Source organism: Halictus rubicundus, unplaced genomic scaffold (assembly GCF_050948215.1).
Source record: "Halictus rubicundus isolate RS-2024b unplaced genomic scaffold, iyHalRubi1_principal scaffold0214, whole genome shotgun sequence".
Classification (NCBI taxonomy): domain Eukaryota; kingdom Metazoa; phylum Arthropoda; class Insecta; order Hymenoptera; family Halictidae; genus Halictus; species Halictus rubicundus.
The window spans coordinates 426,666-441,037 of NW_027488755.1; the positions used below are offsets into that span (position 1 = coordinate 426,666).

General features: G+C 34.9%; 1 protein-coding gene across 1 annotated transcript; it reads left to right on the forward strand.

Moving 5' to 3' along the window:
* Positions 1-8,416: 8,416 nt before the first annotated feature.
* On the forward strand, positions 8,417-12,961 carry LOC143364021 (uncharacterized). Its single transcript, XM_076804542.1, has 11 exons — positions 8,417-9,079; positions 9,148-9,406; positions 9,806-9,868; positions 9,936-10,139; positions 10,210-10,531; positions 10,693-10,837; positions 10,953-11,032; positions 11,105-11,173; positions 11,257-11,349; positions 11,470-11,574; positions 12,081-12,961. Exons 1-11 carry the CDS (start codon positions 8,787-8,789, stop codon positions 12,347-12,349), a joined length of 1,902 nt encoding a protein of 633 aa, XP_076660657.1. The 5' UTR covers positions 8,417-8,786; the 3' UTR covers positions 12,350-12,961.
* The last annotated feature ends 1,411 nt before the right edge of the window (positions 12,962-14,372 follow it).

Consider the following 14,372-nt stretch of genomic DNA (forward strand, 5'->3'; position numbering starts at 1 on the left):
ATTAGTAGAAAGACCGAATAATACTAATATAGTAGACTGTAAGTGGATATTTACGATTAAACATGATGAACACGGAAATCCAAGAAAATATAAGGCACGACTGGTTGCGCGTGGTTTTAGTCGGGAATATTTAACTGACTATAATGAAACATTCGCACCAGTTGCTAGAATTTCAAGCTTTAGGTTTATAATTGCTTTCGCAAATCAATTTAATTTATTGATACGTCATATGGATGTAAAGACTGCCTTTCTTAACGGTATATTAAAGGAACAAATATATATGAAAGTTCCTGAAGGAGTCAAAAGTAAAAGCAATGAAGTATGTAAATTGAATAAAGCAATATATGGTTTGAAACAAGCAGCAAGATGCTGGTTTGAAGTTTTTGAGAAAAATCTTGTTGAGAAAGGATTCCGAAGTTCATCAGTAGATCGTTGTATATATTTTCTGGATAGAGGACATGTATCCGAAAATATATATGTTGTGTTATATGTGGATGATCTTGTGATTGCTACTGGATATAAAGAAACGATGACTAATTTTAAAAATTATTTGATGCAAAAATTTAGTATGACAGATTTGAATGAGATTAGACATTTCTTAGGAATTAAAGTTGAAAGAATTGACTGCAAAATAACCTTAGATCAGAGTACATACATAAAAGCAGTTTTAGAAAAATTCAAAATGAATGAATGTAAAGCTGTTAGTTCGCCTCTTCCGAATAAACTGGATTATAAAGCATTAAATTCAGATGAAGAGTGTGAAGCACCGTGTAGAAATTTAATCGGTTGCTTAATGTATATTATGATACGTACAAGACCTGATATAAGCGTAGCAGTGAATATTTTGAGCAGGTATACAAATAAAAATAATAAGGAACTCTGGCTAAATTTGAAGCGAGTACTGAGATACCTGAAAGGTTCAATTAACGTCAAACTAAATTATATTAGAGGTAACTATAATAATATAATAAGTGGATATGTTGATGCTGATTGGGGAGGACACGATGAAACCGATAGAAAAAGTACGACCGGGTACTTGTTTCAATTATTTGATAAATGTACAATTTGCTGGTCGACAAAAAGACAGACATCTGTAGCTGCCTCCTCAACGGAAGCAGAATATATGGCACTTTTTGAAGCTGTAAGAGAAGCTGTCTGGTTGAAATCGCTGGCCCTGAGCATTAATATAAACATTTCGAAGCCGATTATAATTTATGAAGATAATAACGGCTGCATAAGTATAGCGAATAATCCAGGAAATCATAAAAGATCAAAGCATATCGATATCAAGTATCATTTTTCTAGGGAACAAATAGAGAAAAATGTCATTAAACTTGAATTTGTCTGTACAGAACGCCAAGTAACTGATGCATTTACTAAACCATTGGCAGGTGTCAAATTCATGGAATTCAGGGCACAGATGGGACTACATTGATTTTATTTTATATTACATTTTGTTGTCATACATAGTTAACCATTTGAAATGGTCTGATTAGGTTTTACTGGGTTTCCCTAATCCTCGCAACGAATGTTGGACCATGTGTATTCCCCAGAGAAAGCAAAGAAGGACGATTTATCATTTCTTATGTGTTTGATTTTAATAGTAGATATTACTACTGTATATTCTATTAATAGTAAGATAGATTTTTGGAAAGAATATTTACAGTCAACTGATTCATTTTTGAGGGGGCGTGTTGGATTATTAGCAATAATAATGCAACTGCCAAAAGAGCAAAAATGAATTACGTTGTCCACGAATTCTCAAGTGAAGTCGATTATTTAAATACCCAATTGTGGCGGACCCCTTGGAGAAGGGTTGATCGGACCCAGGTAGGAGCGTCGTCTGCGGGCTGGGACCTTGGACGCACTTGGTCGCCAGGCCCAAGCTCTTCCCGAGCGCACACTTAGTCGCCGGAAGTCTGTTCCTACCTGGGGTGCACATTTGGCGACCAGGTTCGGGGTTTTTCCTTGGCGTGCACATTTGGCCGCCAACCCTTGACTTTCGCCAGGACACGGATGTTCGGTGCAAGGACACGAACTTTCTCCAAGGGGCACGTACAGGAAGCGACATCCCCACTCCAGAAGTTTCCTTGTTCGAAGGAAATTCCTGGAGGCGCGGGGAATAGATATAAGCGCGGATTCTGACGGATGACGAGGTCAGTCAGTCAAGTCAGTCAGTTCAAGTCAGAGAGTTCAAGTCAGTCAGTCGTTGTGAGTAGTCGTCATTCGCCATCAGTTGTTCGTAGTCGTTTATCCGTAGTTCTTGTTTCATTGTTACTTCGTGGAGTTTTTGTTATTTCATTAATAAAGGGTTATTGTTGTAATGGGTGAATCCTTTATTTAACACCCAAACTACCACACATACCAAACCAATCCTAATAATATAAATTATGCAAATACAAATCAAGTACTAAATAATAAAAAATTACAATAGCAATTATATACCAAATTAAAATTAAAATTACAGTTACAATTCCCCTTAAAATGACAATAAAAATATAAATAATACAAATTATAATTACAATAAAAAATACATCAAAAATAAAAATTACAATTAAAATAAAGAAAATTACAATTAAAATAAAAATAATGAAAATTGAAGTTAGAATAAAAATCGCAATAAAAATAATCAAAATTACAATTGAAGTTGTAATTACAATAAAAATTAAAATAGTTTTCAGGTCCGGCCACCCCCATCTTTGAACGGAAGCATGCGCCAGAGATGTGCACAGTGCGCGTGGTTTTTGTATATACGTTCTTCTAAGTCTTAAATAATTACTATGCTTAATAAAACAATTATTGCTCTTATATAGCACACGTATTCTTTATATTTTTAAAAGGAAAAGATTTATACAATATTATATTAATTATTCTAAAGAAAAAAGCCACAGATGGTACTTGTATACACTCGTATAGATGCCGGATATATCCGGCATCCGCGCGACGACTTGTGCGTACGCGCACTCTTCTTTTTATGTTATTGTAATAATGATGATTCATATAAAACTTACTACAAAAACAAATGCTTATTCCAGATACTGCAGAAAAGGCAAATATCACCGGAAGCAGGAGGGAGACTCAAGACTGATCTTCAGGGAGGGAGACTGATCTCAATTCAATAATGGATGGAGAGGGCCAAAGATGGGGGTGGCCGGACCTGAAAACTATTTTAATTTTTATTGTAATTACAACTTCAATTGTAATTTTGATTATTTTTATTGCGATTTTTATTCTAACTTAAATTTTCATTATTTTTATTTTAATTGTAATTTTCTTTATTTTAATTGTAATTTTTATTTTTGATGTATTTTTTATTGTAATTATAATTTGTATTATTTATATTTTTATTGTCATTTTAAGGGGAATTGTAACTGTAATTTTAATTTTAATTTGGTATATAATTGCTATTGTAATTTTTTATTATTTAGTACTTGATTTGTATTTGCATAATTTATATTATTAGGATTGGTTTGGTATGTGTGGTAGTTTGGGTGTTAAATAAAGGATTCACCCATTACAACAATAACCCTTTATTAATGAAATAACAAAAACTCAACGAAGTAACAATGAAACAAGAACTACGGATAAACGACTACGAACAACTGATGGCGAATGACGACTACTCACAACGACTGACTGACTTGAACTCTCTGACTTGAACTGACTGACTTGACTGACTGACCTCGTCATCCGTCAGAATCCGCGCTTATATCTATTCCCCGCGCCTCCAGGAATTTCCTTCGAACAAGGAAACTTCTGGAGTGGGGATGTCGCTTCCTGTACGTGCCCCTTGGAGAAAGTTCGTGTCCTTGCACCGAACATCCGTGTCCTGGCGAAAGTCAAGGGTTGGCGGCCAGGGGACCGAGGGGATATGGGCTTAGTAGTGGTGACTCGGATCCACTACTAGGTATGCCACAGTGGTGGCGGTCATATCCCTAAAATCCTCTACGCTCCACCTCCTCGTGGTGGTCCCTGGGAACACACACAGTTGTGTGTTGCTAACGGAGCGAGGGGTATTCCGCGGCAAGTAGTCCTAATGATGTGTGAGGCGATGCCGGCGGGATCTTCGGATCCTGGCAGGGCCTCCCTTGCTGGTAAGGTTCACACGGAGGGATGAAAAACCGCGGAATGGGTCCTGCGATAACGACCGGGGAGGTCGCCGCAGGGCCCTTGCCGTAAACCGGTGGTCATGTTTTACCGGAACGGTGGTCTTGCCTTAACCGGCCGGGCCGCGAGGATGATAACCTCTATAAAAAATCCCCAACCCTAAGCTTCGGTGCGCGGTGAGAGGGTACGCCCTGGCAACAGGGCGTGGCTGGTGGGGTACACCAGTCGCGAGCGCACCATCCACTGGATACCTGGCGCCTCCAGTGCGTATCTAGCCTTACCCGGGTAGTGGGGGCTCTGCCCGGGCGGACCTCATTTCCCGCCACACTCGTGGGATTAATTATGGAGTCCATTAAAAATAAAACTGCAGTGGGCAAGGAGGGGTTACCACACCCGAAAGTGGTAGTGGAGGGAGTTGGGGCGGTCCTGGACCTGTCCCAGAAGGAGAGGTGCCGGACCCCAGCTGTTGGGGACCGGCCCTTTCTCCGGCCGGAGAGGGGAACGAAGGGGCGTGGTCGGCGCGGCGAGTCGGTGGACAGATTGTCCAACATCTCGACCCAGTCGCCCCCCCCCCCATCCCCAGCGTTCCGGGCGTGAAACGCTCACTGCCGCCAACTCCGGGCAGGACGTCGCCGACTCCGTCAGTCGGCAAACGGGAGCGGCTGGACGACGCTGTCCGCCCGGAGATCAGGAGTATGCTTCCCGGGGAGCTGTGCGCATTTATTGCGGAACAGTCGGACGTTGCCCGGGAGCTCGCGGAGGCCAGCCGGAACCTTAAGGGTACCCACCTTAAGGGGATCCGCGAGGCCTCCGCGGACATAAAGGCGGCAGTGAGGGAGTTGGAACGCAGGGGTGTCCAGGTTGGACCCCCTGCCGACTCCCGCGCTCCTGTCTCCCAGGCGGACGCTGGGGATGCCGCACTGCGGCTGGAGAATGCGGCTCTCAGGAGGGAGCTGCTGGAGACCCGCGACTCGCTTCGGGCCATCAGGGGGGAACTGATGGTGATGAAGCGGTTGCGGGACGCTCCCCCCCTGCCGCAAGTCTCCACCCCGGAGGTCGGCGAGGTCACCGCGACCCCGGCGACGCAGCTTATGGCCCAGATGCGGGCCCTCATGGAAGAGGGCCTCAGGTCCCTGCGCGAGGAGTTGCGGAGGGAGCTGCGCCGGGTGACCGGGCATGGTGACCGTGGGGACCCCCGGCCGCCGCCGCCGGCCCCTCCGGCGCCGCCGCGGCCATCTTTTGCGCACAGACGATTGCGCACGACGGCATGGCACACGGTTCTTTTGGACACGGTATTATTGGACACACGGTTTTTTTGGACACAGTAACATTGGACACAGTGGGTTTTCGCACACGCAAGGATTGCCCACATGGTTAAGACGCACACGCTGAGTTACGCACATGTAAAATTGTACTCACGATAGATTGCGCACAGAATGAATTCAAACTGTTGTTTATCATCTTGTGTTGTGCTGTGTGATTACATAGTCTATGATTATATACCTTCTATGCAGAATGTGTCTAAAGTATCAAAATTTGTCAGTGATTTTAATTTTATAGGTGACTGTGTAAGATGTGCTTAAATTATGAATAGTTGATAAAAATGTGAGAAAATGCTACGGTTTTGAGTAATTTATTTTGTGTACAATCTGTGTCACAAGTGTTATGTTAAGTACTATATTTGTTAAATGATCGTAATATACGCATGTAAATAGTGAAGAACATGAAGAAGCTGTAAATAGTTGAAAAAATATTTATGTTGCAGCAGATTCAAAAGGATTGAGAATACATAATTTGGGAGCTAGAATTTGATCAGATTAAGTAAGGTAAGTATTTCTATCTATCAAAAAGGTACGGATGGAATAAACCAGATACTATGTGGCTTATTTTATTTTCTTTTTACTGATGATATAGTGATTGGCAAACAAGATTACGTACACGAATATTAAGTTGCTCTTAAAAATGCGTATATTGACCTGTTGCGGTCCTATTTACGTCGACTTAGTCTAGAAATGTTATTTTTGCACAACTGCTCGCGTATTTTACATATTCATATTCCATTCATGAATAATACCATAATTACATATTATATAAATACCATAATTACATATTACATAAATCCCATAATTAAATATTATATGAAAGCAATTCTAGTTTTCACTGTTCTAAATATATTGCTAATATACTTATTTTATCTGGATTAAAGCTAAATTGTATGATATTATAGCAAGTTCTAAAACTATATGAGATGGAACTGTGTGGACCGTAAGGGATTAAGCATTCTAACAAGGTGTGATAATTTGACCAAATGTGTATATACGTTAGTGAAATAATAATAATTTTTTTATATGACAAATGATCCTTAATTATGTCTTTTATTTAAAATGTAACGACAACTCTTTGAAAAAGCATAAGCAAAAAAATATTGAATTTTTAAATTGTAATATATTTTATGTGTTCTTGATTTAAACACAGTGATTCTTGACGCTACCTATCACGATAGAACCATTGATATTAATAAACTTGTAAGTACAAGGTGTATTACCTAATTTATTTCAGAAATCCTTAAGTCATTTAATGTTATTTACAACATTAATAGTAAAAGATGCTTTCATGTTTCAGGTATTTCTTTACATTTTACTTATCTTTTTTCAGAGCTAGTCCAGTGTATTTGTTATATATGTTACAATAATTATATTTTTATATTGAACTTTACTTATGTACATAAAATAATAGTTACATGTATTAATTCTTGAAAAATTGTTTTAGGTCATTATGTTGCCACTAAGATATGCTGCAGTATTTCTTCCGCCACTTTTGTGGAATACTTACTGTTTACGAGAAAAGCGGTGGTCCGATCTAGTCCAAGACATACATATATATCGGCAACATGTTGGAGACAATTTAATGGGCGATTCTTCAAGACAGTACGAGACGAAAATCAAGAATAAAACATGGTGATATTAATTTTTAATTTATTAGTGATTACACATCCTCCTGATTCGCCAATCCGTATATCTATTTTATATATCTATCTCTAACGCTATTTCATTTATTAGCGTACTCTGTATTGCTGTTAAGCATTTTGTGAATACATTTTTATCAATACTTATCATTTTTGCTCTCGTAAGTTTATTATTTATACTTACCTATACGGATCTATCAGTTAATAAGTAATATGGCATAACATCTCCTGTCACAGTGTAATAGTATCACACGTCGTTACATAATTTTATTTTCTAAAGCTATGGTTTCTTGAACTTTTAACTTGCATTGTTTAAGTACAAAATGGTAATAATATTTGGTCTAAGAGCCGCTTTTGAAAAGATTCGACATTCGTACAGAATGCTTCATGGTGTAATGAATATATATATATATATATATATATATATGCGTAATTTTGGAGGCATTTAAGAATATCAATCTAATTTCAAGCGGTATACTCTGTACATTTATGGTGGAGTCCGAATATATACCAATTGGATGCTAAAATCTGACTAAAATATTTGAGATAAGTAAATTCTATCTGTAAATAGTTAGTTCAAATGCAATGAACATGATACTTTGTGATTTCTTTAATTATATTTTACAGGCGCAATCTGTGTCAAATAAAATTCTCTGAGGACTACCAAGGATTTGAGAACCTGTTATTGAGATACTGAAAATAAAATTCTCTGCCTCTGTGTATTGAGAAAAAAATTTTCATCATTATATTTTCCATCAATGTATCTATAATATATCCTCGTTCTAGAATACTGTATGTTGCATGTCATTTTAAAGTGTGTTGTTAAATGCAACTTATCCTAGCTTTTGTGACACCATTATGTTATAGTTTCACTACACGGCACACTATTTTGAGTATATAGGCATTTCAAACAAAATTCATAGCTTCTGAGCTAATACTTATTGAACTTAACAACTCCAGTATTAAAAAAAAAATACATCTATTCATATATAGCGATCTCAATTTTCTACTAGATAGAAAATTTTTCACTAGTTTTTTCAATTTATATTTTATTCTGATCTGATTACTGACTAATTTTTCTATAAAACTTTTTATATGTATTTATATGTGTATTTGTTATATGTATTTATATATTGTGGATTTTAATTGTATTCAAATCTGATAGTATGCTGCATCTGTGAAAACATGAAAGATACATACAGAATGTACAAGTCTTATTCGTTTTTCTGTTATTATATGCTCACTTATGTTTGGAATATAGAACGTAAATGCCCAATTGTCGTGTAATAGATCTTTACTATCATTTACTCTTTATTAGTGCAAAATTGTATATACCTAATTCTGTGTTTACACGATAGATACGTTCCCGAAGAAAATTCGTGTACATTTTTTTATACGTATTCTTCGGGAACATATCTATCGTGTAAAAACAGAATTAGGTGTATATTATTTAGATGAAAATGTTCTATTTTCGTGCATGTGAAAGACTTCGGAATAAAAAAATATATATGAGTGAAGTAAGTAATAAATAAATAAATGAACCAATCCTAGCTTTACACACGGTCTCTGCAGTCATTTGTTTTGTCGTTAACTTTCGTTTGTTTCAGATACTTCTGTTCGTAACTTCATACATGTTCATTTGCTATTCAATTCTCTTATAGTGGTTTGTATCATTTATATTGTGCTACTTTCACTGTTACGTGCTGTTTTAAAAATGGAAAAACTTCCCGGAAAATCCGTCGGTAGCTTTATTTACATATATAATAATTATACGTATAATAAAGACAATAGCACAAAAAATATTTTTCGCTGTAATACACGCCGTACTACGGGGTGTCGCGGGGCAATAATGGACGTCGGTGATGGTTGTATTAAATTGTTACACGATCACAATCATTTGGAACGAATGCATACAATTGATCAAGAGAAAATGAAGCACGAAATGCTTCAGCTTTGTCGAGACGCGTCGTTTCCATTAAAGCAAATATTCGACGATGTTTGTAGAAAGTATGTTTTCAAACATTTTTTTATTCAAAATTTTATTGAGATGGACATAAATTTGTTTATAATTGCAGGTACCCAGATGCTGGAGCACATTGCTCTTTTCGAAAATTAAGACCAACATTACAAAGGGAAAGAGCATATTGTCGGCCACGAATACCAGAGACGTTTATACTCTTAAATGAAATGATTCAAAATTATCAACCTCTGGAATACTTAAATGTATACTATGCAGTGTCAGAAAAAGGGGAAAACGCAATAATTTTGTCATCTGACATTTTAGTTGAAGCATTGAGTAAATCTACAGAATTGTACGTAGATGGAACTTTTGCAGTAAGTATAGTAATACCGTTATAAATCTGCTATAACATCCTCCTTTTATACTTTAACATTAGATATAACATTTATTATAATAGTTATATTGTATGTTTGACTGAAACATTTTTACATTTGTTATCTTTAAGTTTAAAAATTCCACATTATATTCTTGAATCTATAATGCTGACATTTATTCTGTGCATTGTTCCTGATTGGTCAGTTTTTCATTAATAACTAATACCTAAAGTCGTACTAAACATTTTGGTAAATGAATGGTAAAGTTGTTCAGAATCATATCTTAGTTAGTAATCAATTTTTGAAATCAAGTCCAATAATTTCATCTGAAAACTATATATGTCGTAAGTCCAAAATGTGTATATGTCATAGTACGTTATGTAATATTTGTTTTCTTAGGTCTTACCAAAGAAACCCCACATAGTACAGCTGTACACAGTTCACATACGCTACATGGATAATGTAAAACATAATTTGCATTAGTTTTATATATTAAAATGAGTTCAATATTATGAGATGATTTTTTTAGGGTATTGCTACTCTACTTATTCTATGCGAAAAACGAACAGCTACTTTATATACTGCCATATGGGAAAAAATAATTAATATAATACCCAATTTGCCAAACACTATAAAGTTTATAATGAGCGATTATGAAACAGCAGCTGTTAAAACCTTAAGCAAGTTATTTCCCAGTGCAGATATGCATGGCTGCTGGTTCCATTATTGTCAGGTTTGTAATGCTATTTATAATACATTTACTTGTATTAACACAATTCTAGTTTTCTGTTTATATATTGTAGGCTGTTCTTCGAAAGTGGCGTAAGCTTGGATTAAATAGTGCTCCTCATACTGTTGTACATATGGCAATGTCTTTGCCTTTAATACCTGCTATAAAATTTGAACAAGGTTTGTCAATTATTCAAAAGGAAGCAGATATTGCATCCAACAAGTTTCCGGGTATTCTTTTGTTTATGACCTATATGAGATGTACTTGGTTAAACATAGCATCGCAAGTCAGCGTGCACAATTGTCCAGTACGTACGAATAATATTGCAGAATCATTTCACAACATTGCATGTCAAAAACTGGGGAAACAAAATATTAATATTTGGGCATTTTTAGGTACAGTATTTTTTACTTTTATTGTTTATTATACACATAAAATTAATTTTTGATAAGTGGCATGAATTTATTTATAATTTAGTGACTATACTTAATTTATTCTTTATGTTATTCTACATATACAGAGGTTTATATATAATTAAATGTTATTACATTTTTAGAAAAAGTAAAAGATCTGCTTATTGACCAAGAGCTTGACTTGAGTCGATTGCAAAATGGTATAGCATCTCGAAGACGTCGTACAAATGCTAATATTAATCATAGAAAAGAAATAACAAGTGCTCAAGAAGAATATAATGCTGGAAGGTATGTGTCTTTTTCTCTAGTTCCAACTGTTTACTATTTGTTACTAACATGTTTACTATTTGTCCATATACATATATGTATGTGTATTTTATATTTGAATGTATATGATTTTTAGATTATCTTTAGAAGAATTTTTAAATATGTTTACTCATAATGAAAAAACTTTTCAAATTAATAAAGTTATCACATTGGCAAGTATGTAGCTTATATATCTTATGTCTTCGCATAGAAGATATTCCATACAATTAACATGTTTTTCTTGTACAGATGAAGATAGTAATGATGAGATTGAAGATATCAATTATTTTTATATAAGTTATGGACCGGTGGAGAAAGGTAAATAAATTTGCTTTATTATATAGTACGTACTACCTGCAATATAAATACGACATATTATTCAAAATAATATATATTATTAGCAGAACGAGTGCATAAAAAAGATAGAAGAACGTTACCAAATACGGCTTTGACATCATCGGGTTCTCTGAAAACAAAAGACACAAAAGTTACAGGTAATTTCATATGTTTTTTTGTTAGCATAAAAGAATTAATTTATTTTTCACTTGTTGCGTTTTTATGAACTCAATGCTATTTCCTGATATAAAATAATTTATAAAGTTTAATATTTGTAGAAAATTATCTCAACGAACCCCAGCAATGTATTTTACACAGCAGCATAGTAAATATACAAAGTGCACAAAATCTCCATGACAAATTTGACAGCAATCATATTGACGGTAATTTATTTGACTTTACATATCTGTATCCTATATAGAGCCAAAGTGTACTATAACCAGGTAGAACCTATAAGGGGGTAGTATACCTTCAGATTTTTACTAGAAAGGAACTGGAATCTTATGAGATTTTAGGTCGAAACATGAGTCTGCGCCATGTCGTTGTTTGAGCTTATAAGATCATATTTTGAGCTGGGTGAGGGCTCATTCTATAGAGGAAGGTTAAATACCGCGCTCATCATATTATATTATTTTTTGATATAGTACATGCAAATTGTGTTCTTTAAAATGTCACAAATAAATAGTACATACCATTTTAAAAAAGTGCATCCACAATTGCTAAATGTATCATTGGATGGAAAAAGTCTATGAGAAATTAGACTTTCCCACACTATTTAATTTTCTTTTCTATAAAATGTGGCACTAACGATTCTCAATATATAATTCATCACAATTGAGTGGGACGTCCTGTATACTATATATTAACAATCCAATTTATATTTTTCTAGATGATGACATTTATGAAATTCTTGAAGATAGATTTTGGTATGATAAAACGGAAAATCAAGTCAGTAATGATAATAATAATCGAAAAGAAGATATTAGAGAACATAAAGAAGGGTATTGCATAATCTGCTTTGTTAAGAAAGCAACACAAGTTTCCGTTCCATGTGGTCATCTTGCATGCTGCATGATATGCATCATGCGACTAGAGTGTAATAGATGTCCCACATGTAATGATAATTTTAATACACATGTGACACTGCGCCTTCCATGATACATATATATATAACTTATCGTTGCTGAGATGTTTGACTGTTTTCATGAAGCCTTATAATGTTTACATTTGACGTAGTGAGCATATCCTCTAATACGTCCCAGAATGAATCTAAGGGAATGAACACAGTCAAGTATCTCAGCAACGGTAAGTTTTTAGACAAATATACTTTAGTATTTTTATACTCAGGATACGCCAGAAGGATCGAGATTTAGTTAACGTCGAGTTAACAGTCGATTTAGTTAATAGTCTTTATCTAATCTTTATTCAACATCAGTGTACATTTGTTTCTGACTATCATTTTCCAGTGAAATACAGTTATTTATTAGTAGATCCATACGTTCTAGTTTCAACATTTATACAGTCCACTCCACTTACTTTCAAATTCAACCGTTTCTCATTCATCCAGTTCTTCCAATTTCCATTCACTCTCTCTTTTAGCGATCCTAAAATGTAACAATGGTTTTTTGCAATTATCTCGGAAACTAAGTCCGAGCGATGGGCAGATGTGTAAAAAGTTGTTCAGCCCGACACATAAAAAAGATCTGCTACACTTTAATTTCGAAGTTTTTCTAAAATTATACGCGGCTGACGAAGGTCGATGTTCTTGTTGACTAGTTCTTTTACTGTAAAAGAATTTTTTCTTTTGATTGAATAAGAATTAAATATTTCTAACAATATACTATTAAAAAAATTCAAGGAACACTGAATTGTGGCCTACTTTTCATTTCAAATATGATACGACGATGAAAAAATAGGATATACTTCTATTTGCAAAGTTATCTCAAAACAAGTAATTCTTCACATTTTGTAAGCTCCATACGACAGAAAAGGGTAATTTTAATTATTCTAAAAAAATCTAAAAGTAGAAAATCTACATATTAGTATTTGCAACATATACATATATGCTATTGGAAGACAAATCGGTGTCTCAAAGCTATGTCTAATATTATGTGAGAGAGAAAGGCATTGTTTACAATTAGTGTTGAGATAAAATCAATAAAGTAAATGTTCTCATCGATATTTAGTATTCCTTCAATTTTCTCATATTGTATGTCCAGATGGTTTAATTTAAATTGTACCTTTATCTTGTATTACTTTTTTCGTACGTTTTTTCCTCACTTGGACTTGTATTTTTCGAACTGTTCTTAAATTTATTGAATTAGTAGCACATTCAGAACATATTTCTGGAGAACCTGCAGAAACAAACACAAACAATTTGACCATGTATGTTTGTATCCCTTTAATGTACTTACTAACGGTAAATATAGACAAAGAGGGACCCAGCTCCAATGACCTTCACCTTCTCATATGTTGTCAAGGTCATAGTCCGAACTTATCCCGCGCACTTACTGCGCGTTGGTAATTAGGTTAGTAAAACAAATACTCACAATAATTGTAGAGATTGTAATTAGGGAAAGGACATAGGGAATAATTGACATTTAATGTCGTTTCTCTTTTTACAGGTAAGCTTTGTAAATAGTTGTAAATAAAAACATGAAAAATAAAATTTTAAAAATCTCTTTTTACAGGAGAAACTCAATTCTGTTATTATTCCTGTCTTTACCTAATCACCCGGAGAATTCATTAGCATTATATGTATAGGAAGGAGTTGTTCAAAATGTTGACCTTAACAACATATTTCAAGGGCAACGCAATCGGAACTAGGTCACCATTTGTCTATATGTATTTACAATACCTTGTGTTAACCTACATTGCGTTTTATTGGCGATTTCATTTCGCGATTCTTGGCCTTCCTCAACTACAGTTGCAACCACTGAATTGTTAGCACAGTCAAAATAAGTGTCTGGAAAGTCTTTAAAAAATTATTATTGGAGATACATTTACCAGTAATTATGAAAGTGGTGTAATAAAAAAATTGTTTTCAATAATTTTATTAATAATATTGAAATATAGAGAGAAATATTGAAAAATAAGAAACACACTTAATTTTTGTATATTTTGACTTGCACCTTTTTCATAATTTAACTTTCTACATTAATAATAATTGCAATACTTTACC